General features: G+C 43.1%; 1 protein-coding gene across 2 annotated transcripts; it reads right to left on the reverse strand.

Moving 5' to 3' along the window:
* Nucleotides 1-1157: 1157 nt before the first annotated feature.
* Nucleotides 1158-21480, reverse strand: dvl2 (dishevelled segment polarity protein 2). 2 transcript variants are annotated; one of them, XM_063203344.1, is made up of 16 exons: nucleotides 21068-21480; nucleotides 15845-15914; nucleotides 15465-15661; nucleotides 14554-14660; nucleotides 12851-12980; nucleotides 10998-11088; nucleotides 10766-10835; nucleotides 9839-9978; nucleotides 8008-8084; nucleotides 7718-7785; nucleotides 7301-7408; nucleotides 7032-7073; nucleotides 6529-6660; nucleotides 5205-5381; nucleotides 4512-4730; nucleotides 1158-4278 (listed from the first exon to the last, which is right to left on the reverse strand). In XM_063203344.1, the coding sequence occupies exons 1-16, from the start codon at nucleotides 21226-21228 to the stop codon at nucleotides 3743-3745; spliced, it is 2325 nt and encodes a 774-aa protein (XP_063059414.1). In that variant the 5' UTR covers nucleotides 21229-21480; the 3' UTR covers nucleotides 1158-3742. The 2 variants fall into 2 exon arrangements, with proteins under 2 accessions (XP_063059414.1, XP_063059416.1); XM_063203346.1 differs by lacking the exon at nucleotides 7032-7073.
* Nucleotides 21481-26155: the final 4675 nt, after the last annotated feature.

The following is a 26155-nucleotide window of genomic DNA, read 5'->3' on the forward strand; positions in this document are numbered from 1 at the left end:
GAAATCCAGCCCTACTTGAAGTATTTATGTGGTTAGCTTTCCTATGTCAATGAAATTGTCTTGAAATTGCAGAAACCCTTCTCATGATTAGGATTAGTATTAGGATCAACACATCAGCCTTCTTTTTTCCTCACCAATTCTCAAAACAAACTATGTAACAATTAAAACAATTGATGATGAAAATTCAGACATAGAAGATGCTACGTTTGTGGTTCCAAATAGCACCCTAACAGTCGGTACACACTGCTCACATGACTCGACCGGCAGAAGATGTGTCTAATGGTTAAAGGATTTATCCGGAGTTGGAACAAATTTGCCTGTTTTTTGCATGTTTGGGATGAAATACAGTCACTCTAGAGCAAAATCAAGGCAAAAGGATGCGTTTTGAGAAAGTTTGATAATATCACGTTAGCCTCGTTAGCCATATCAGTTATGCAATATGAAAGATGCGGGCATCGTTTTTCGGCGGTTACACACATTTCAAAAACACAACATTTTAAAGTCTTGCACAGCTCAAAACAACGTCACACTTACCTCGTAATATGTTGAGGGTATCCACACATAAACCGAAGTGTCCAAAGTCCTTCATGTATTCTTGAAAGGTCTGCAGAATGTGTTTTGTGAAGCTACTACCTTGAGAATATCTAAATTACGACTATTTGACACTAAAGCCCACCAAGTAGATTGCCGAGTGCGTCGCACCATCAGCTATGATTATTTCCATAGCGAGTAACCACAGCTGATGGTGCGACGCACTCGGCAATCTACTTGGTGGGCTTTAGTGTCAAATAGTTGTCTTGGCCGTAATTTAGATATTCTCAAGGTAGTAGCTTCACAAAACACATTCTGCAGACCTTTCAAGAATACATGAAGGACTTTGGACACTTCGGTTTATGTGTGGATACCCTCAACATATTACGAGGTAAGTGTGACGTTGTTTTGAGCTGTGCAAGACTTTAAAATGTTGTGTTTTTGAAATGTGTGTAACCGCCGAAAAACGATGCCCGCATCTTTCATATTGCATAGCTGATATGGCTAATGAGGCTAACGTGATATTATCAAACTTTCTCAAAACGCATCCTTTTGCATTGATTTTGCTCTAGAGTGACTGTATTTCATCCCAAACATGCAAAAACAGGCAAATTTGTTCCAACTCCGGATAAATCCTTTAAAAGGTTTGGTTACATTTTATTTGAAGATGTATTCAATAAGGGTGTTGCACGACATGACACAAACCATTACAAACATTAATGGAACTTCCTTCATATCCATGATTGTCACAGTCATTATTCACTTTTTTGCCATGTCAAATTCCACAAATATGATTTCAATACAAAACTGAGTAACCCTGGAATATAAAGTAAAAGTAGAAGTACTCTTGCAGAGCATCTGCCACATTAGGTAATAACTAGTGTGTACACACACTATGTAAGATCATGCACTACATCAGTAAGAGCACTTCTACTTCTACTGTATACCTCTACTCATTAATGTTCAAAATATACGTCATGCCATGCTATGTTACATACAAATCTTCAAATTAAGTGTTAGCAAAGGTTTCATAATGGTCTTGAAGCGGTTGACAGACTGGTTTTCAAGAGCTGTAATAAATAAAATAAAAAAACAACGACATTTGATCTGGTCATCCAGCATTGCCAGCATTTCATGTTAACCCTGATTTTCTTTTACAAAAAAGGAAAAAACAAGACATTTTTTGTTATTTGTACAGATGTTCTTGCTCTATAGGCTACTAACCAGTTAAGGGAACCACAACAATTCAATTCAATTCATTTTTACCTATTCCTGTACCGAGGTTATCAAAATAATTAAAGACTATACAAAAGCAGAACTACACAAGCACACACCTTAATTGCACCTATTTGGTTGATAGCAGGATAATAACAGGTAATGTTTTCCAGCTGTTAAAGAGTTTTGTACCTTTTGAACCAGACTAACAAATGCAAAGAATAAAAAGGTGGAGTTTTCACAAACATATCCAATTAACACGCGACATTGCCACATTGAACCTATTGACATTCTTCACGGTAGTTCTTGCCAGTGGTTCTTGGCAGTGTAGTGTCTACTAGCATGAACTGGGTTTCCTGCCATCTTAATCAGACAAAAGATAACAACACAAATATGACTGACAACATGCTTTGTGATTAACATACTTTTTTTCTGTGGCAATGATGATGGAGTGCTACAGGGGAACTGAGGAGGGATATAACAACAGTCGAGAAATTTATATTGGTCTCTCAGTTCAGAGATTCTAGGAGTATTATGCAGTCTCTCTAGTTCAGTATCTCTTCTGTGGCCTGACCAAAAAAAACACACCATGTAGGCCCAGGTAGTATTATCAGAAAGATATGAGAGTTCCCTCGACAAAAAATCCTTTTCAAGTCAAAGCCACTCTGTGATATGGAATAACTTTTCACTTCATTAAAAAAAAAAAAAAAAGAATGACAACTTTTACTTGATTAGCAACACATTCTCATTCATTTCCATATTATGGTCAGACATCAGAAACCTGAAACTAATTTACATTCTCATCAAACGTACCAAGGGATGTAGAGAACAAACTTGAATGTGTACATGATCCCATGTTTGTTGTACCAGATCATAACAGATTTACTCATTCTTTACAAAACAAAATGTAGAAAAACTCTTAGCATAATGAACCGGTTTCCTTTGGTCCACTGTAAAAAAACTAAAAATAAAAATATGAAAGTGTAAAAAAAACAAAACATGTCAAGCAATCCTAAACCATTTAAAATAATAAAAAAAAAACTTATTCTTATAAAGAATGTGTTGAAAATGTTTTTACAAGCAAAAAATAAAAAGTTTCCATTGACAGTCAGAATGATGTTTCCATTAAAACCTGACCAGTTCTGGTCAATGAATTGCCCAGTGAAGGTATTTCACTTGGTGCAGAGGGAAAGTCCTGGAAATATGGTGTAGTAGTCCATCATTCAGAGCAGGGGTTTTCAACTGATTCTGGCCCAGGGACTACCATTCAGATTGAGCAGTTGTGCGTGGCGGCCCACTGTGTTTATGTATTTATATTTGAAGTAGTTTAACTGTATAGCAACTCAGACCACGAGAAATATATAACCATGGACCACCAGTGGGCCAAGGACCTCTGGTTGAAAACCCCTGATTCAGAATGACACAGATCCACAAACAAGATAAACGGATTGATCATCAACGACATGGGCGGATGAGACCATGGAACCATTCCAGTTGAAACGCTATGGAAGATTGATTAATAACTAATGCACGGTGCACACTCTGACACTACAAACAGCCCTGTATGTGTGTTTTATAACCTATTTCATGGTATTTATTTGTAAACCTCTAAAACTAGATTGTTATCCAGCATCGTAGCTATATCCTCAAGCCTTGCTCAGAGATTCTGTACAATTGTTTGCTATGGTCTTTCGTGCCACATTTAGGCATCATAACATCTTTACAATGCCATGCTGTGGTATAGCATGGCATGTTAGGCTACACTGAGATCTCCCCAAACAACCGTTTTCACTTGAAATGTAACATTTTGACCCAAAAATTGCCTGAAGAAACCCCAATGGGCTGAAATGTTAGGGGATGTTCTCAATCCAATAAAATCTGTAGTTTCGGGAGATCTTTCGCGCGTGCGCACCTTCTTCACCTTTCCGTTCGGCACCTGGCCTCCTCAGCGAGGTGGATGGGATGCGTGCATATCCTACATCCGTTTCCACACGCTCTACATGACGTCCACAAAGAACTCGCTGGGGTTGCCCATGGCCAGGTGGAAAGACTGCCTGGAGGCGGTGAGTTCTGGTGGGACCGAGCCCAGGTCACGGGTGGGTGGCGCTCCGGGCGGCCCTCCAGGGGTGGAGGAGGGCGGCAGCATGCCCGGGAGAGGGGAGGGTCCTGGGGTCAGCTGTGGGTGTGGCGCCCCTATGACGTGGGGGTGCTGGGGTACCATCATGAGCATCATGGGGTTGTACTGCAGCGGGATTCCCGGCGGGAAGGGCATGTGGGGCGGCGGCTGCGGCGTGCGGTGGTGCGAGGAGCGCTGGCTCATGTGGCTGTGTTCGCTGGGCGTGGCCGAGCCGCCCAGCTCCCGCCTCCGGCAGCTGCGGACCGAGTATTCAGATTCGCTCCCGCTGCCTGACTGCGACTCGCCTCCTCCTCCGCCCACGGGGGACTTCTCGTCGCGGCCGCTAGTGCTACCGCCCCCTTTGCTGCCCCGGCGCCGCTCGCCCTCACTACGGGTGGAGCCACTGCTCCTGCTCCCTGGTGGACAAATACACAAGAGGGTGGAGTTTTACAGGAGTGGAGAAATACAAACAGTAAGAAAACAATAAGGGTATAATAAAGAAAGAAAAATATACGCACATAGAAAAAAAGATTGATATAGAAGGAATGAATTGACAAGAAATGAAAGAAAGGAAGAATGAATGGACATGACCAAAACAAAGAAAGAACAGACAAAAGAAGAGGGCAGATACAATTCATCTTGAGCTCACCTTCGCTGTGCTGACTGCCGGTGCTGCCGGGGGTGTAGTTGTAGGTGGAGAGCTCATGGTAGGGCGGGGGCTGGGTGGTGTAGGGGTGCGGATACTGGTAGGGGAATGTGTGGAGCAGGGGCCAGGGCGTAGCCCCCGGGAGAGGTAGCGGGGCCAGCGTGTCCTGATCCGAGGCCCCACTGGAACCGTCATTGTCATTCAAGGACAGGTTGGCCATGTCTGGAGGAGGAAATAGGGGGTGATCAGAGTCTTATCAGTTAAACTCACCGGATAAACTTGACCTGGATAAAAAAAGAATCCTCACAGCCAAATAAAGGAACATTATTATCATTATGATGCCAGAACAGGTTCAGCATGTCTGGGGGACATGGAGAAACCCTAGGAGGAGGAAACTTTACTTATGGGATGTTAATGGCTTTGCATACCTGTGAAAAGACTTCAAAATCACAAAAGGGAAAGACATAAGAGAAGAGGGCGTTCACAGCAAGTTGTCACTGACATCTAAATGGCTGAATTACCATGAAAAAGCAGTAGAAAAAACACCGGCGGTGTGTTTCCACAGACTTAAGTTACGACTCGGCTGATGTTAAGTGAAATTTGGAACAAAACCAATTGGCTCCTTACAGACACTAACAAAGGGGCACATTAAGAAGCGTATATTCCTGCAGAGCTTTGCTATTTCTTTACACTTACAGTTTTCACAGTCGCTGAAGTCCCCAAAGATGTAGTAGCACTGCTCGGAGAAGGTGATCTTGTTGACGGTGTGTCGGATGAAGCCGGCCTTCAGCAGGTTGCTGGCGTACTTGCGAGCCTCGCGCCGGTCCTTGAAGCCATCGATGTGGTGATAGAGCCAGTCAACCACATCGGAGCCTAGACGAAGACACAGCCGAGAGATACTCAGAGATGTTCAGATACATTAGAAGCCTGCTTACACGTATATGGGTATTTTTATGAGTGCATCCATTTAAACCTTTTGTGTACACATGAACAGAGTCTTGGAAATTGCCCATTTTAGGGAGCCATCAGTCATGTTTTTGTTTTTATCCACACATATTGCTTATTTGTAAATGGATAAAAAAACATCTGCGTTTAAAAATATCCACATGTGTAACCAAGGCCTAGGTCAGGATGAAAAACAGAGGCAGAAGATAGCCTGCCTTTTAGTTCTCTTAAATAAAAGAATGGGATTCCTAAACACCCATGTTATATTCTACAGACCACGACATTTAAAAGGAGGGTTGGTGCTGGCAATTGTAGGCCCGCAGACAAACAATAATTTTGGGCCCCACCCCAAACACGTTCCATCTCCTATATGAGAAGCTCTAACCCACCACAATTATCCTGCTCTTCCCCACACTCACCAGCACCCCTTTTCATCCTCCAAAAAATCAGTTTACAGTGATATGAGAGTACACAGCGTCACTGTGCGAACCTGAGGAAGCTCTTGGCGAAAGACGCTGTTGCTCCAGGAAATAAAAAGAAAGAAGACCAGTAATCAGAGTGCTGTGTTTTCTGAACTTTCATCCTTGATCAAGTTTTCCTTTTTCACACCTGCACCTGTATTATTGAGGACTTGTACATGAGAACAACAAGAACTATGACCTCCTCTTCATTTCCCCATGTTTACCTAAGAAGGCATTGGGGATGGTGATCTTACCTAGGAAGGCATTGGGGATGGTGATCTTACCTAGGAAGGCATTGGGGATGGTGATCTTACCTAGGAAGGCATTGGGGATGGTGATCTTACCTAGGAAGGCATTGGGGATGGTGATCTTACCTAGGAAGGCATTGGGGATGGTGATCTTACCTAGGAAGGCATTGGGGATGGTGATCTTACCTAGGAAGGCATAGGGGAGGGCTATCTTACCTAGGAAGGCATTGGGGATGGTGAGCTTACCTAGGAAGGCATTGGAGATGGTGATCTTACCTAGGAAGGCATTGGGGATGGTGATCTTACCTAGGAAGGCATTGGGGATGGCAATCTTACCTAGGAAGGCATTGGGGATGGTGAGCTTACCTAGGAAGGCATTGGGGATGGTGATCTTCAGCCACATCCTGTCCCGCACCTCCAGCCCAGACTCTGGAGAGGCCATGGCCTTGGCGACGGACGCCATGTCAGAGTGCAGAGACAGGTTGAAGTCCTCAAAGCCTAATAGAAATATGAGGAGGAAGAGACATGGTCAGATGACTAGTACAAAGACTATCTAATGTTATTCAAGTTCAAATTCAAGTTCAAGAGTTTATTTGCCATGTCAGCAAAGTTGATAGGATTTTTTGTAGCATATCCCCCAACATCAAATCAAATAAATATAACTATGGGTAGACACAAACAGTAAACAGAGAGGGTTCCAGCAGACATTAGGCAGTTGAATTACAGATTATTCTGAGATAATAAAGTGCATTAAGGGTAAAGTGCATAGAGAGTGGGAAATTGTGGTAGGTTAAGATGTCTGATAGTCAGTGGGTATGTGCTGTTCCTAAATCTGGATGTGGATGCTGTGATGCTTCTATATCTCTTGCCTGAAGGGAGGGTTTTAGACAGTAGTTGAGGATGAGGAAATTCTATGGGAAAAGAGAATATTTTCATCATTTGTGCACAGAGAGAGAGAGAGAGAGAGAGAGAGACAGAGACAGAGACAGAGACAGAGAGAGAGAGAGAGAGAGAGAGAGAGAGAGAGAGAGAGAGACAGAGACAGAGACAGAGACAGAGACAAAGAAAGACACAGAGAAAGAGAGACACACACAGTTTAGATTGAAAAACACTTTGGGGAGAGAGAAATAGGGCTCACGTTCAGTTCCGGCAACAGAGGGAGGGGGGTAGGGAGGGTAGGTGCCCCCCGTTAGGGCTGCAGAGTGGGTCACCCACACTGCTGGATCAATTGGCCTGATTGGCTCATCTGAAGTAACACACAGCAACATGACAGGAGTCAATACCCAAGAACAATACTTACAGTCATCAGTCATCATAGTATGTGTCTGACATATTGCATGAAACATTTTACATGCAGTACAAACTAATAGGTCAAACAACTCCCTATCAAAAGAACAATCCCTTCAGGAATCGTCAGTAATAGTAGAACATGTCTGACATATTGCCACTCTGATCTTTTACATTGCACTTGTACTTTTGCTCTACAAACTAGCGGAAATGTTTATCCGTATTTACATGGCGATAACACATGGTTTGGATAAGAATGTTGACTCACTACGAGGTAAGGTGAAGTAACCTTGCGGGGACGGATCCCAGCACTTAGCAACAGTCAGGGTGATGGGCCTAGAGAGAGAGAGAGAGAGAGAGAGAGAGAGAGAGAGAGAGAGAGAGAGAGAGAGAGAGAGAGAGAGAGATGAAAAGAAAAAGAAGAGTGAAAGAAAGAGTGAAAGAAAAAGAGTTAAAGAAGCATTTGAGCATTTTGCAGTTGGAATTGATGCCAATAATAACAGAGGTTCTTGTGTTAATAAATTTGAGATCCAACAGTGTTATTGCGGGAGCACTCACCCTGGCTTGTGGACAATATCCCTAAGGACCCGGACCGCATCATCATTACTCATGTTCTCAAAGTTGATGTCATTCACCTGAGGAATATTGGGAAAGAAAAGGGTTTTTTAAACCACTTCAATGTTACAAACTATTCAAAACACAAGCATTCTGGTGAAGTGAAGACAATCATTTTCAAGTGAGGAAAATAATTGGGATTTGTTGCCGTTTGCAATGTTTGTTTGTTAAGGATTTGGTGTTAGAACCTGAAGATTTTAAGTTATTGCTGTAAATATTGGAGCAGAAACTAAATGAAATACAGGTGGAGGAATGAATAACCAGCTTTCAGCCACCCAATCACACATTGCAGGAGGACAATCCATGTACCTCATTTACTGTCCGCTAAATGTAGTTCCCTAACATGTAGTTCCCTAAAAAAGCAGATTTCTTGTTCACCTTGAGCACAATGCCTCAGTTTAAACCTATCCATCCAAGTGAATCCAGATGTTACACCACACATGATCAAGTTACTTTACATATACGTACATACACAATACATTACATAACATAACATAACCTCTTAGCGGACACCTTTATCCAAAGGGACTTAGATTTATGGAGTTGGAGAGTATTGGTTACATTGCCTGGAGCAATGAGAGGTTAGATGCCTTCCTCAAAGACACTTGAAGAATGTCTGCAAATTCTGGAGATAATACACATTCTTTTTCCAGTTAGAAATTCAAACTCGCAACATTCTGATTACAAGGGTTCAAGGCAATTGACCTCCCGTCCTTGTCTGTGATGTGAGGCTCAATGTCATCGATAATTTAAGATTTTATTCAATATCTCACAAAAGCATAATTGAAAGGCCATCGTATCATTTGCCACCGAGATGTTGAATGGGAGAAAGCCTCCAAAATGTCCTGGTTGATAGGAGGTAAATTATTGATTGTCTCCACAGCGGCGAGTAGAAACTGTGGCAAGAGGCTAGCGGCAAAGATTGACCTGAACCCTAAGGCTGTCAGAAGTGTCCTGATAAATCTGTAGCCCTGACACATAGTCCAGGTCCCATGTGCGAGGCTTACTTATGCACAAAAAAGCAACAAACGCAACTTCTCACGCAAACGTTCGGATGTACCAAGACTGACCCAACATTAAAAGTGAAACCGGATGTACCACGAGAATGTGTATGAGAACCTGTTCATGTCATGCACGGATTGATGCATCTGAATGTTTTGGTGCATACTATCTTTTCAGATTTTGACATTCCCAAAAAAATACAGTAGGAAATCTATGAAAGTCTCAGTGCTTGACTGTCGTACAAAGGCAAAGTGCAGTAACTTCATATCTTGTCAAAATTGAGTTTAGTCTGAAAATGGTCTTCATAACACCTCCATTACCTTGTCATAACACCTTATGGTCCAAATGTGTCCCGTTTTAGAGATATTGCTTTTTCAAATGTTGCGGTAAATAACCGGTCAGACCAACATAATACCAGTACTGAAGGTCTTTTTCTCAGTTTCTCAATGTCAGTGTAGTTACTATCCAAACAGAAGATAACTGAAAGGAAAGATAAAGGTTTGCAACACTGATGCTCCCAAACAAAGTTTAATGGCACAACGTTTTGGACTCTCAGTCCTTCATCAAAGTGCAACCAGTTGCAATAGAATCCAAAACATCACGCCAACTTTGTTTGGGAGCAAGGAACAGTGTTGTGGACCTTCATCTTTCCTTTCAGTTCTCTTCTGTTTGGTCCAGCACCTGAGCTACTGATGTGCGCACACTCTCTGACTTTGTAGTTCCTGTTCTTTGCCTGTGTAGTGCAATATGAGTCCCCGTGCCTGGCCCTCACCTGTAGCAGCATGTCTCCTGGCTCTATACGGCCGTCTGCTGCCACGGCTCCACCCTTCATGATGGAGCCGATGTAGATGCCCCCGTCCCCACGCTCGTTACTCTGGCCCACGATGCTGATGCCCAGGAAGTTGTACTTCTCTATAAACACACACACACACAACCATCATCATCATCATCATCGCCATCATCATTACACTAACTCTGACCTACAACCCTGGTGTGCATTTCTCGAAGCCGTAATTGCTAACGTCAGCTTCCCAAAACACAGCATGATATGCCAGAAAAGAACATATCATTGGCTTGTAGCTATTTTTCTACATTATTACTTTACTGCACACAAAGATGGGAATTTCAGATTAAACAGGCAATAGGCATGCCTTATTTCTGTCACTGAAGGTTAGGGAACAGGCAAGCAAGAGTTGCACTCATAAAAACAGATTGAGTTTACACAAAAATCCCCCCCTTTAGCCTTCCGTGGTAACAACTGGCGGTATAATGATGACCAAACTCAGCGCCCCACGTTATTAAACAAGCAGATGGCCAAGTAAGTTGGGAAATCACTGGGGCGCAAAAAGGGAACATGTATTCCAACTGCAGGGTAAGGGTGACCTATGGTTTTAGGAATTTACAGGACCTATGTTACGACCCACTCAGCATTGCACAGCGAGGAATAAGATGAGGAGTGTGAGGCTTTGTAGCGAAGGGGAGTAGAGTTGGCCCGCAGGGACTCGGACCCAGACCTTCTGGGATACCAAACTGGGGCTCTGACAGCAGAGCTCAGGTTTGGTACCCCAGAAGGTTGGGGTTCGAGTCCAGCCATAGCGTTTCTAATCCCCTTTGCTACAGGCTTCAGGCTGCACACTTCACGTTCTAATGTTAAGTTTCATTCACAAGAAATTGTTCTATGTGAAAAGGGTTCACTTACCCATGTTGAGAGTGACCGTGATGATGTTGAGTGACATGGTGGAGTCTGTAACACTGCTGAACGAAGACGCCTTTGGACACAAAAGAAGCCCTTTAATACCACTGTGTTACTATACCAGTGAAAGTGCTATCCCAAAAAAAGTCACCGAAACAATATACATATGTTTTATTCTTTTTTTTGGGTGGAAGATGTGTGGTGGTAAAGTGCCGTATTTTGTATGACGTTGCAGTACCCGCTCCAGCCTGGGAGGGCGCTGCTTCCTCCTCCGCCGGTGTCTCTTGAGCAGGCGGGAGGCCGTGCTCTGCTCCGTGCAGCTGCTGAACCTGCGGGATGACAGCAGGACAGACAGGAAATCCTGGTGATGAACCGCTGATAAACTTTAAGAGTCTCCGCTTCACAACACTGAAGCAACACCCTGCATGCACACGCGCAGACACACACACACACACACACACACACACACACACACACACACACACTTTGTCTACAATCAGCATAAATTGAATAACAATATGTTACCAAGGGAATGGTACGAATGCAACTCAGCACAACAATGCAACAACAATGGAAGAGTAGGGAGAGCTTCAGGAGGCCAAGGCTTGGACGACAAGGGGCTCTGGCCCACATCCAGCCAGCGTACTTAGCAGCAGGGCCGCTGGCAGCTTTGACTGGGCCCGGGACAAAATGATCTACAAGGGCCCCCTCTCTCAATGCAATGTGGACTATACGATGCAATTTACTGTAGGCATATTATGAATGTCTGAGACACACAATGTAATGGGGACCCAATTCTGCCCTCACCCCCATCGAACTGGGCCCAGGATAACTAGCCCATTTGTCCCCACGTGTCAATAGGCCTGCTTAGTAATGTAGTGGAGAATAAATGCACATAAAGAAGTTAACTGTTCCTCATTATTTATGCTTAAACTTTTGTGCCTCAGCTTCAGAACACCGCTCAACAACACCCTCAGTGCGCACACACACCCACACTCTCTCACACGCACGCACGCACGCACAAAAGTACACACACGCACACCATAAAGTTAGTGGCAATATGGTGAACATGGAGTTATTCTGGGACAAGCACAACAAGCAAGGGCAGAAGAATTCAGGAGTTCTGGAGGGGCCCAAGGCTTGGGCCAAGGACTCTGAACCTGAACCAACATACAGTTAGAGTAGTGGAGGAGAAATGCACATGAAAACATGATTCAGAACTGATTCAACATGATTCATTCATGTTCAGAATTGTTAGGTTTATCCTCCATTTTTGATGCACTGTACCATACCTGTACTTCTAGACTACAACAGAGCATATTGAGCACACTGTATGTTTGATTTAAAGTACTGTTAAAATTGAATCTATGAAGTCTGACAAAGATTCAAGATGAATTTTAAGGCAAGGCAGGCTGCAGCAAAGGGTCTGGAGCAGTGATTCTCAAAGTGTGGTCCGGGGACCACTGGTGGTCCGCGACAGAGCTCAGTTGGTCCGCAAGGGGATTTCTACTTTTCCAAGACAAGCTAGCAGTAGGCTATATTTGTAACATTAATACAAAGCTAAACATAACTGAAGTCATATTTTCACCTATAAGACAGGCTTGTCAATATCAATAAAAAGTAAGTGATCTGCATCGAAATTGGCAGTGTCAAATTATCACCCGTCAGCTCTCAAATTAGTTGACAGGTGGTCCCTGACCGAATTTGGAGGGGACAAAGTGGTCCTTGGTCTGACAAAGTTTGAGAAACACTGGTCTGGAGTCAACCCCAGCCCAGCCCAGCCCAGCCAGCATGGGACATCAACAGCAGCTGATGCAGGAGGAGATGGGGATGATGTCTGGCCCAGATCTCAAGCATCATCTGCACACACAGGCTCCCAACACAGACCGATGCTATCACATAGGGGCAGCTGTTGGTGGCCAAGGAGAAGTGTGTGTGTGTGTGTGTGTGTGTGTGTGTGTGTGTGTGTGTGTGTGTGTGTGTGTGTGTGTGTGTGTGTGTGTGTGTGTGTGTGTGTGTGTGTGTGCATACCTGCTCATTGTGTGTCATTGTTATCGGAGTCGCAGATGCTGGTGTGTGTGTGTGTCTTACCTGCTCATGGTGTCGTCGTCCTCTGAGTCGCAGAAGCTGGTAGTCTCCAGCTCGCTGCTCATCATGGTGCTGGAGCTCTCGTAGCCCGCTAGGTGGCGCTCTAGTCGAGTCTGGCCATTCATGCGTGGCCCTGAGAGTCAACAGAAGAAGAAGGAATTACAAGTGTGCAGAGCCATCACAAGTAGTTCGCTGATGACAGGAGACATTCCTTTATCCGTCCAATATGACAGACGTCTGACCAGCATCGGCCCCTCATGCAAATTTGGTGTAAGACAGTTGAAAGCGAAAGTGAAAGCCCATTGGGAAACTCCAACTCCCATTGTCATTGTGACACAGCACTCCACAGCACACAAGTGAACACTGCACACTGCACACAACGAAATTGCATTTATGCCTCACCCGTGCAAGGGGGCAGCCCTCAGTGGCGCCCCATGGGGAGCAGTGCGGTGGGACGGTACCATGCTCAGGGTACCTCAGTCATGGAGGAGGATGGGGGAGAGCACTGGTTGATTACTCCCCCCACCAACCTGGCGGGTCGGGAGTCGAACCGGCAACCTCTGGGATGCAAGTCTGACGCCCTAACCGCTCACCCATGACTGCCCAGTTGATCACGACTAGAAGAAGAATGACCAAAACTCAAGAAGTATGACATGTTTGAAGGCATTTTTGCTCAGTTGGAAAGCTTTACATTTGGGTCAATGAAATTTTAGTGGTAGAGTAGTAGAGCAACTTCAACTTCGAAGGATCATCAAAGAAGCATACTCACTGCAGCACATTAATTACCAATCACTAATTGATTTATGGGCTTTAGCTGTGGTTCTACCACCTGAGTTGGTAAAAAAACAGCCATGAAAAAATATGGGTCATTGACCCATTAACAGTTGTTAGAAGAATTACATTTCCTGGGTTCTGTTGAAGGTGAAGATTGTGCACATCCCAGAAAAAGGTGCAGGACAAAGGCCGACTGTAATTTTAGAGTGGAGTCAGCACACTTAAAATCCTTTTTTCTTTGTATTTTTATTCAGGATAGGATGATGTTTCAACTANTGCAGTGTTAATTTCGTCAACCATGACTATGACTAAAATATTTCGTCAATGCCCTTTTTTGATTTTCGTAATTTAGACTAAGACTAAGACTAAATTGGGAAGGCAATGACTAAAATATGACTAAGACTAAAATTGATTTTCGTCATTGTGACTAAGACTAAGACTACATTTTAAAAAGCTGACGAAATTAACACTGGTATTAAATAAAATAGAGAAAAAGAGAACCAGTGTGTGAAGAAGTTTTATTCTGTACAGTGTGATTATGTTAAAAAGAGAAGCAGTGTGCGGAGAAGGTTTATTCTCTACAGTCAATGATATATGTTAAAAGTGTGTGGAGAAGTTCTGTAATGTACAGTGTTGACTAAAATGACGAAAATGACTAAAAATTGACTAAGACTAAAATTGATTTTCGTTATATAGACTAAGACTAAGACTAAATTGGGAAAGCAATGACTAAAATATGACTAAGACTAAAATTGATTTTCGTCATTGTGACTAAGACTATGACTAAATCAAAAAAAGCTGACAAAATTAACACTGCACTATTGTCTGATGAAAATCTGATGAAGACGACAGTTGAAACATCGTCCTATCCTGCCGTGGAATTAAAATACAAAGAAAAAGGATGTTAAGTGTCCTGACTTCTGGGCACTCACCGTGCTGCTCCATGCTCTCCCTCCGCCTGGGCCTTGGTCTGAAGGACACCACAGACTCGGTCTCCGTGCGGTCATCCAGGTTCTCCACACTGCCGGCCACATTTGGACTACACACACCACAACAAAAAAAGAAGACGGCAAGTCAAGCCAAGTGTACTTCAAGTGTAAAATCTATGTAACAGGGTAAGCAAAGAAGTTTGAAATTGTGTTTGACCAGTCTCCAATGTGCAGTTAAAGTAAACATACTGTACAATACATTGACATTAAATCACGCATGCGCGCACACACACACACACACACACACACCAGTAAAAACTAACATGTGACTTTAGTAGGCTACTTCAGTGAGACCATATTGGAAATAGGGAAACTGCACAGCCACATTTTTACCACATACACCACGCATTTCAGAGAAGATCTGGATAATGTCAATTTAGATATGGACAGTGCAATTCAAGGGATTCTCCCCGCAATTTACATTTGAAGGCAGCTACCTTGACAACAAACATCTCCCACCTTGACTAGTTAACCTGAACAGATAAAGGTTTTGAATTACAAATGTGCTTTCTAAAGTTGCTCTACAAAAATGTAGTACATCTGTGTTTGCTGGAGCGACCATCACCAGGGTTGTAGGTTTGCTCCTTCACACAAACGAGCCTGGTGTGGCAGTCAGCGCGCACTTCTGGTACCCTGATGGCCACGGTTCTAAGCCAGATGGGGCGACTCTTCTCCCCTTTAGTACACCGTGAGACCATATTGAGGCACATTTAATGTAGACATGGGCACAGCAATCCACTTGTGACTTGATGACAAAACAAAGTGACACAGTGTGTTCTTGGAGATGTTAATGTAATAAAGTATGGCATGAATAAAATAAGGATGTGGAGGTGTGAGCAAGGGATGAGACATACTGGAAGGAAGGGGGCCTTGAGTCTCCTATTCCCCCAAGTCTCTCCGCAGGAGGAGGTGGGAGAGGAGGCGGTGGAGGGGAGGGGTCCGGACAGACCTCCACTGGAGCTGGGGGAGGGGGAGGAGGAGGCAGAGGAGGAGGAAGAGCAGGAGGAAGGGGAGAAATTGGCTCCGCAGGCTGAGAGTCTGAGGAGACGAGCTGGAGAAGAGGGACGAGAGAGGGACGAGAGAGGGGGAGAGAGAGAGAGAGAGAGAGAGAGAGAGAGAGAGAGAGAGAGAGAGAGATCGTCAACCCATTGTCTGACAGTGTAAAGAAGTAAAAATGTGTACCATCTCAATAAAGGGCTAATTGTGATAATGCAAGTGAGTGTGTGCTCTTTACCCATGAAACCACTCGGCCATTGAAGCAAGGCAGTTTTGCAGCATCATCGGAGATCTCTTCCTTGACAACACTATAAAAAAGATTACTCCAATTAAACATGTCCATCAGTTTCAACAAAGTCAGAAAAGTTGCATAGTAGGTCTAGATTGCTCAAACTATTGACAAGTATTCAAGTGTAGCCCTTTCTGTATGGTAAAGTACAATCAATGTGCAATTTGTTTAGAATTTATGCTGCCAATTCACAAATGCCATCTTTTTCATGAATGTTCACAACCACCATCAACTTAACTTTTCATTATGGTTGGAAAATGAATGCATGGATATGTCCATGTGCAATGATGTGCGTAATGTCTTTTGTATTCTATTTTCTACGCATGTATGCTACTGGACACCTTAATTTCCCTCGGGATCAATAAATGATACTCTACTCTACTCCACTCTACTCTACTTTCATAAATGAGTAGGTCAAATGCCATTCTAAATCCATTTTGAATGACCAGTCAAATACATCATATGCCATCTTTGGCTACAAAAACTTCAGACGGACCAGAACAATATTCGTGAAAAAGATCAATTCTGGATATAAACTACTACAATCACACAATGGACCTTTGATAGACAGCATTTTTAGAGTAATCATTTTTTTTAAAAGAACAAAAAAAACAGGTGTGTCCCGTTTCACTTTGTCCAGAGAGCTAACTTAAAAGGGCACAAGGTGACATCCAGTATCTTGGTTGAGAATTTTAGAGGTACGTGTCGTGCGAGTCAGTCAGAGGTCATGAGTTTGTTGGGAACAGTAAAAGTAAGCATCCAGCATGGCGGACAAATGAGAAGCTCACGAGGGGCATGCATTCCTCTGGCACACGCTCCCGCTGACCGACTCACAAACACTGGAGCATTCTCTGAACTCCTCACATAACATAAGCAGGCAGGCAGACTCAAACAATCAAGCGACGCACAACACACACACACACACACAAACAGTTTGTCTCCCTCTCTCTCACACAGACACACACTCACACACAGTCACTCACTCACATGCATGCGTGGACACACAGACACACACAAACACACACAGAAACACACACACGCTCCATCAAACACACACACAGCCTAATGCATGCACACACACATGCACACACACACACACACACACACACACACACACACACACACACACACACACACACACACACACACACACACACACACACACACACACACACACACACACACTCTCAGTCTCAAACAAACATGCAACCCCTGTCTCTCCTGATAAACACACACAATCACAGACACATGTCCAAACACACACTCATGCACCAATCATTCTTTTGTGTAAGCTAGGATTGTGAGGCCTGTTCCTGGCCCATCTAATCTGAGGTCCAGTGGAGCATGTGGGAATGCCCTGCTGCCTGTCTCTGCCTGCAGTCACACTGATAAGGATCCCCTCTCTCTCTCTCTGTCTATCGCTCTCTCTCTCTCTCTCTCAATCTCTGACGCACTCCTTCAAGCTTCATTCAGAAGCTGCACCATCCAAGTCATCACCCCACTTTTCTTTCCTTTATTTTTGTATGGGCTTTTGTCTTGTCTGTTTGTATTCATGGTGCTGGTGAAGAATTGGCATGAGGAGAACGGGAGAGAGACATGGGGTAGGGCTGGGATATGACTCGAAAGACCAGACTCGAAACTGGGTCCCCCATGACAAGTTGCTCATATGGTGCATCAGTGCAGTGTTACCACAGCACCTCCAGATCACCCTACTTTTCCAAACTGTGTCTGGGCTGGCTTGCCTACCACCTATGCATGTGTGCGATATGTTAAATGTGCTGTGCAATATTTTTTTATGTCCTGTGTATTGTAGTGTGTATTTTACTGTGTATTATTGTGTAATGTGGAACTATCTATGCTGCTTCACAACTTATTTTCCTCCAGGATCAATCTGCATTAACACGGTTTACACCGCACGCGCGATTAAAAGGAGTTAAACATTAAAAAAAAGTCTGTGTTGTCTGCACACTTACTTCCTTTTTGTTCTTATGATGGGCTTTTGGTCAACTGACCATCCTCAGGGCACCTCCAGGATCAATACATTTTACTCTACTCTAAACTACTATCCTCCTTGATCTGGCCTGAGTCTGGGCCACTTGTGGCTGAATGCAGCATGACGAGCACAGCCACTTGGTGGCAATGGCATGGGGTCGAGAAATGACCTCAAGTCAAACTGCAATTCAGGTCCCGAGGTAAGGTATACTGTAGGTGTCTTAGGCATAAGACATCTACAATGTGTCTCTAGATGTTTTTGTATCATGTGAGATGACACACACGGACACGCTCACTCACACACACACACGCACACACACACACACACACACAAACACATACACACACACACACACACACACACACACACACACACACACACACACACACACACACACTGAACGTCAGACCATAAGTATCACAGACTTATCACTCCCTTTCCAAGAAGGGTCTGGATGTATACATGTTTGTCTGAGACGGTGGAAATTTCAGCCAGGCGCTAATCACAGCAGTGACAACCAACATGATTGATACGGTCCTAATTCCACTGCCGAGGACCGTTTGTGTCCTAAATTTACGACACTGCTATATGACAGGAAACTGAAACATGGAATCTGAACTCGTGAACACAATCTGCACAGGAGAAGCTGACAGTGGGACAGACATATGGGATTGGGCTGCTACTACTACTACTACTATACATGTCTGCTAGCCAGCAGGGTCCACTGGAGGGAAGTGTGGATGACAGCCCGATGACAGATCATGTCCCATGTCTCTTTTTATCTCCAAGGGGAGGGGGGGACAGTATGGTGTCTGTAAACCCACTGGCCTCGCCTATCTATCCGTTCTGTTCTCAGCCCTATACAGTATTGGCCAAAAGTTTGGACGCACCTTCTCATCCAATGACTTATCTTTATTTTCTTTTTTAGGCAAATACCTAAAACCAGGTTTAAATGTCTTAAAGCTCTAGTTCTGCAATTCTAATGAGTTATTGAGTGACGTTTGTGTTCAGTTAAGATTGACTTGACTGACTGGGTGTTTTTACTTGAAAATAGACAAAGCTTGTTGAAACGTGTGGGACCATTTGTTGTGCCATGTTGACGTCAGGTGGATAGACAGCTGACATCACTGTTGTATAACAGACTTTTCATGTACAGTTTTGATGCCCTCGCTGCCACGAAAATCTGCAATGTGCTGTAAATAGACAGGAAAATAAAGAGAAGGCATTGAATGAGAACGTGTGTCCGAACTTTTGGCCTACACTGTATATGCATGGCACAGTTTCTAATAGGATGGCAGGCAGTGGGTACTATAGGCCTACCCAGGACCCCAATGAAACCCAATCTAAACACGGGTTCAGACACGAGGCATGAAACATATTTTCCTACGTCTGGAATCCCTCCATATGTCCTAGTAGCCACATGGTAGTGGCCTGTACCAAACAAACTACCCTCCCTGGGAAAACACAGTATTAGGTGATGATGCAGATATTGGGATTATATAAGGTGAAACGCTTCTATAAGGCAAATGCTTAATTTGATTAATTTACATGCACATAGGCTACACCATGAACCAGAACACTTATTTTAGTATGAATATGTCATTCATTCAGGTATCCATGCCTTGCATGTGGATCATGACTTAATCATTCTCGCAGGCTTCGATTGATTTGAGGTGTTCTCGGTACGGATTGGGCAGCCCTAGGGTCAACAGAGCCAATGACTCAAAAGAGCAATGATGTTTCCAGATCTCTTCACGACATGGGACGTTCAGTAACATTGTTTTCTTTGTATTCATTCTGAGACATATGTTAACATGCTTCTCGCAAACCATTCCCCATTTGAGTTTTTGTATAAATCCTTCTTATAGGCTACCCATTCCAAAAAGCACATTCCAAGTTTATGCTAATCACCAGACAGGGGTATTAGGCCTACTGACTGTCTGTACAGAACCACTTCTACAGTTCACTTCCCATAAAAAATACTCTAAATGGCAGTCAGCAGTCTGCAGTCTGCAAGTCAGACCATGCTAATGTAACTCATAGGCGTCCAGTGTATCTGTGTGGGTCAATGGCAGCTGTAACCCTAGTAGAGAATTAGCTTTAATTTACAGGGCTAATTGTTTGATTGAATCGGCATTGGCCAGTATACAGAGAGGCAGTGTGTGCTGGGCCTGGGCCCTGGCATGCACGGCTCAATGGGATTAAAGCCCTTTTTATCGTGGCTCTGTATCTCCCAAGAACTGTGAAGCAGGAAAAGAGCCATTTGTAGGAATGCATGGGGCAAAGTGTTGAGGGGGGTGCGAGTCCCAAATCTACTTGAGACCCTCTTGAGGAATGGGGAGAGTGGAGGAGGAAGCACAGCTGCCGCTGGGAAGTGGGGAAGTTGGCCCATGGCCTGAGAAGAAAAAACAAGGCAGGGTAGGGGAGGTGTTGTTTGGGGACTGGAGTGGAGAAACTACTCCACTCTAATCACAGAGATGGAGCTTGTGATTTTCACTGGCCAAAGACACAACCCCTCAACAACCCAATGTCAATTTTAAAATGCGTAATTTTGCTTTACGCCAATACCAGACAGTTCCTATCGATACACAATAGAACAACTACGGTAATTAATTCAAATTTCATGTGAATAATCATAATAAAAACATGGTTAAGAATAGATGGGTGTGTATGTAAAACAAATCACGACTGTTGCGGTCTCCACTCTCCACATAGGATGGCAACATTGTAGCAACATCAGCACAACACAGTTGATGCAGGGAGCAGCTGCTGGGGAGGGAGAGAACAACATTCCAGAATGCTGAATCAAATTAGGTAGATGCTCAACTTAGCCTGTACTGTAAATTAAGGACAGAGGACTACGGGGTTTGCCATTTTGAAAGGGTGTATAATGGCATTCCTACCTTTTCACACAACGCAGGGGAGACTTAGCCAAACGCGTAAACATTACTTGGCGTAACGCAGCCGCGCATCAGTCATAACGTCTTGGTTCAGAGTTTATTCAGTTAAAAGTAGGCTATCCATCGGTCAATAATAGATGGAGACGACAATGGATTCATCAGAATCAGTAATAGGCTAGGGCCTACTTTGAACAGCTGCAAGAGGGAAGCTGATTTTACATTAGCCCATTACACCCACCGGGCAGGACAGCGGCTGAACGAGGACACTACGCTACTCACCCGAAATCCTGGTCCATGGACTTAAAAAAGAACTTATAGTTTGGCTTGTTTAGGACCTGTTTAAAATCCAATAGTGTGATTTGTTCCGACGGTATGGGGATCTTCACCAAGTACGGTGTCTCCTCTTCGTCGATGTGGTAAATTATTTTAGTTTCCGCCATCTCTTTCACAGTTTTACGGATCCCACGAAACTAATAGACCATCCAAGAAAAAGGGCGAATGCAAGCAAGCAAGCTGTGCCGTTAGCAAAGTTGCAAAAGTCGTTGGTAACAACAATCCTCTCTGGTCTTCATCCCTCAAAAGCGATGGTTTACTTTGAGGGGGGGCCCGTAGTCCATCTGATCCTCTTTTATTGTTAAATCTCTGTTCATTTACCTAGATTACAAACTTTTCCAGCACCGACGGAGTGTGGTTGGGGGAGGAGAGAGGGATTGGAAGTTTCAGCGCTGAAAGCCAACGCGGCGTATGACGTTATTCAGAGGCGTCTCTCTCGCCCTCCCATCGCAGACCCCCATTCCCCCTTCACGGGAAAAACTTGGGTCACACATCATATGCGTTTTGGCTGGAAGATAATGTGCACTATTTGCGGCTATAGCATAGGCAGACAATAAATAAACAACCAGCTCAAGGGCTTGTCAAGCGTAACATGGGATGCTGTAGAATAGTTTAATAGGCTACAGACAAAGAAGTGTCTAAAGTGAGTGAGTGAAATAGTAATCACTATTATTCCAGTGAAAAGCATTTTTTTTAAGATTCCATTGTCTTTTCAATAAGGCTTGTCAGAGGTTTAAGGACTCAGCAAAAAATGAATGAAAGGCTGGGGATGTAGTAGCAGTTGGTCTATTGGGAGAGCTAATATTTGGTACCTGTAGTAGTAGGCCTAGGACTAGTAGTACTACTAGTAGTAGTGGTGGTGGTAGTAGTTGTTGTAGCCTAGTAATAGGCTAAAGATACTTCATTGACCCTGAGGGAAAGGCAGGGCTTGGCATTTCATCAATATACTTAGGCTGCAATACATTCATTGATACACAATAACTATGAATACAATATTTATCAATGGCTGCTCTCTGGGAAATGTGTGCGTTCAATCCAGCATGACAGGGACTATGCAAGAATTCCGTCCTTAAAACCATCCGCTTTATTCTTCCTATCTTTTCACATTATTATTATTATTATTATTATTATTATTATTATTATTATTATTATTATTATTATTATTATTTTAACACAGAAGACAATCACAGCATTTATTTCAGTACCAATTATGACAAATATGTGAATCTTGAATCTTGAACAGGCTGAAAACTTGTTCAGGCTGCAAAAAGCAACACTGCTTAAGTATGGCTTTACTATAACCTGAGGGCCTACAAAATGTTCAACCTTGGGGATCGGGAAAAGAGGTAGCCTATCAGAGGCGAACCCGACTGAGCTGTTGCTGCACATATCATCCACAGAGGGGCAGGGGAGAACTCAGGGCTGTATTTATTATCAATGCCAACCAGTCTACCTACCGCAGTAACGGAGCCTGACTGACTCTGGGAAATGCCTTGCTGAACTTTCTGCTGACTTTGTTTCTGCCCTTTCCTGTGCTGCACTGGATAAGCCTACAATTCAGAAAAAATATACTGTAAAAAAAAATATGAAGCTTCTTCAATGAACGGCCAGTTAGATTGTGGGTGGACGGCAAAGTGATCTGATGAACCTTAAATGTTCCCTAAGGGGGAACCTAAAAGTTCTATAGGCCCACCCCAGAGTTCATTACATCAGTGGTTCTTAACTGGTCTTGGGACCCACCGTTTTCCATGGTCATGTCGTTGTTGTAACCCAATATTTTGTTGGGCCAAATGCGTCAAATAAATATATCCATGCATTTCATAATATTCATCACCATTTGCATTGTATGCCGAAATACCATATGCCTATCAACTAGTGGAGAGGAGTATTAACCATGTTTGACTCCCTCTTGGACATCACAGTCATTTATTCAATACTGCATCAAGTGTCATCCAAATCCGTTCATGCGTTTTTGAGTTATCCTGGTGAAAAACAGACATACAGACGGACAGGCACACCAACGCGACCGAAAATATAACCTCCTTGGCGGAGGTAATAAAAATGTCAGACCCGCAAGTAGGAGTATTGCAATCCGCCAGTGGTGTTAACAGATCAATCACCCCAGCTGATCCATCTAAGGATGGCCATTTCCCAGTTTGTAGAGACAAATACATCCCTGGTGTTGTATGTCTATGACTGTATGTATCTCAGCTTCTAGCCAAGCATAATACTAATAATAATAAGCATAAGTTATTTATTTTAGTGGGAACATTTTGGGGGATTTGGTAAACTATATATATTTTTGAAAGGTTATGGTGTATATAATATTATAACATCCATCAGTGAGTCAGAAAATCAATGTTTGCATTTGCCCATGTGTCTATAGGTACGTAGTGTCATTATTATTTAATGAAAAATGGCTGCCATGAAACTCTTTTTTGAAATGTCTTGGCCTCTGAATAAGTTACAATGCTGGTTTTAACTGCTGAGACCACATTTTCATTTAAAACCCAATGGTGTAGGTTACACAGCTATGACTTTCTCACATTAAATAACCCTATCCATCTAGGCAAATGATTTTCCAACTCCATACATCAATTCACCATAACCTTTACAGAATAATTTACAGTTCACCCCCAAGGGGAAAAACCCAGGAGAGGTAAAATGACATTATACTGTAATGTGTCCCACTCTTCAATTGACCTCTGAGCCTCCCCTTTCAGCTAGAGCCACCTTGTGGACCTCCGTGGAATCACCAATTGATTTCACAGGCCTCTTTTTATCCACACCAATTCGCCCCTTGCTTGAGACTAGACTGAAGAGTTCTGGCTAGTTAGTGGCTGGCTTAAAGTAAGACATTCTGGACCTCGACATAGAAACATATTTTTGGTTATTCTCGTCTGCATGCAAATGTATCACATGTGTAGTATGCTGTGATAATGTAACATCTGGTCTAGAAACCTCATTACAATGCATTCATTAAAGCCAACAGTAGCATTATGCATTGAGTTATGTAGACACATCCAAACAACAGGTGCTGAATCAACAACAAACATGTAAAAACAAAATACAGGAATCTCCAAACTAGTGGTAATTTTGGTCTAGAACCTCTATTGCTTCAAACAACAGCTCCCAGTTTTATTCTTGCACAACATTTCCACCATATCGGTCTTCATCAGGTGTTTACATTACATCCAGCCCCTAGACAGCCAGACGATGACTAATAAGCACACAGCAAAGACAAAGGTCATAGCAAAGCCATAACATCTGACCACAGCCACTGACCGACCTTTGACTGGGCCCAGGGCAATGTCATCTTTACACAAACATAAATACTGTAGGCCTGTACATACAATGTAATGGGGGGCAATTCTGGGCCCCCCTTCTCCCTGAGCCTGAGACAACTGACCTCCTTGTCCACCCCTGTCGGCTTCCCTACGTCTGACCATGTGTAGGCTCTCAGTGAGTGATCCAGCCAGCCTCCAGCACTACTCTGTCAACTCCTGGTAATTGGTACGTACATTTCCACTCCTGAGCTTCCTCCATGCGCTATATAGTAAATCCCAAGATACGGTAAATTCCCAACATGGCCAGAGAAGCCAACAGGGGGGACAAAGGGGTCAGTTCAGAGGATGGGTCCAGGGTGGGTCCAGACTTGGGTTTTCACCATATTGTACAATGTACAACCAGATTTTAAAAAATGACATTTGGTTTGTTGTGAATTAAAACAAAATGCTGCCATTTTCAAAACATTCAACCCATACATAACATGGAGAATAGTACAAAGACGATATATCAACTGTTAAAGCCCAATAAAACTGTTGTTTTGAGGGAAATATGGGTTAATTCAAAATCCGAACCATGCATCAAATCTCAAAAAAGTTAGGACAGGGCCAATATGATGATGATAAAAAAACAGAAGGGAGAACATTTTAAAATGAAATACATATTGAATGCCAACATGAATGCACAAATTGTACACCATTGTAGACTGGCTTCATTCAGAAGCAAAGATGTTGAAGAACTAATTACTTATTTATTACTTAAAAAGATTGAATTATCAAAATTGCAGGTATATAAGACCTATTTCTGTAAGCTCTGTAAAATTAGTGTACGGTTTATGAGATTTCCATTGCCAATAAGCACATTATGCCACTCCAACAATGACAGCTGTTGAAAAAAATGACCTTGTACACAATGATTCATAAATGCACATGATGCAGAGATTTAACAGTGTTGTATGTGGGGCTAAATATCATTCTAGATAGACTCTGAAGACTGAAGACTGAAGCTGTCCTCTGATAACCGAATGGAAAATATCGGTACATGAACTTCATCCTTTTTCAAATCATGGAGTCGTGCACCCTCCAGGCAACACAGAAGAAAAATCATTGAACTTGAGTCCGTCTGAAAGAAAGATTATAGATGGTATGGGTGTGCAGTTATGGTTCTGCTACTCACATGGAGTTTTAAAACGAATGCTGAATGCTGAAAGCTTTGAACAACGTACCAATGCATTATATTTTTCTGAAATGATGTCTAGGACAAATAAATAAATAAATAAAAAAACATGCCGTCTGTCAATGTAATTAACTGTTAAATGTCCTTTGTCTTGTTTTTAGTTGTCTAACTTTAAAAGCATTTTATTGGCCCCGTGCCAACATGTTGGGAATTTAGGAAGTGTGAAATTTCAAATGAGCACATTTCCCTCAAAAGAATAATTTTGTGTGGCTTTAACAACTGATATGTTGCTTTTGCACAATGCTCCAGACAATGCTTATTAACAGACTGGATGTTATGAAAATGACAGCATTTTGATTTTATTCACAAAATACCACGTGTCCCATTTTTTTTTAAATTTGGTTTTATGTGTTGGGTGAGGGCCATAACTTTGTCCTGGGCCTAGCCAAAGCTGTCCATAGTCACCTGTTGGATGGAACTAGACAAAATGACCACTCAAGGTCACAGTTTGATGTAACATCCCATACATGTCCAATTTGAACACAAGGTGGCAGTAGAGTGCAGTTCAATATT

The sequence above is a fragment of the Engraulis encrasicolus genome, chromosome 7 (assembly GCF_034702125.1).
Source record: "Engraulis encrasicolus isolate BLACKSEA-1 chromosome 7, IST_EnEncr_1.0, whole genome shotgun sequence".
NCBI lineage: Eukaryota > Metazoa > Chordata > Actinopteri > Clupeiformes > Engraulidae > Engraulis > Engraulis encrasicolus.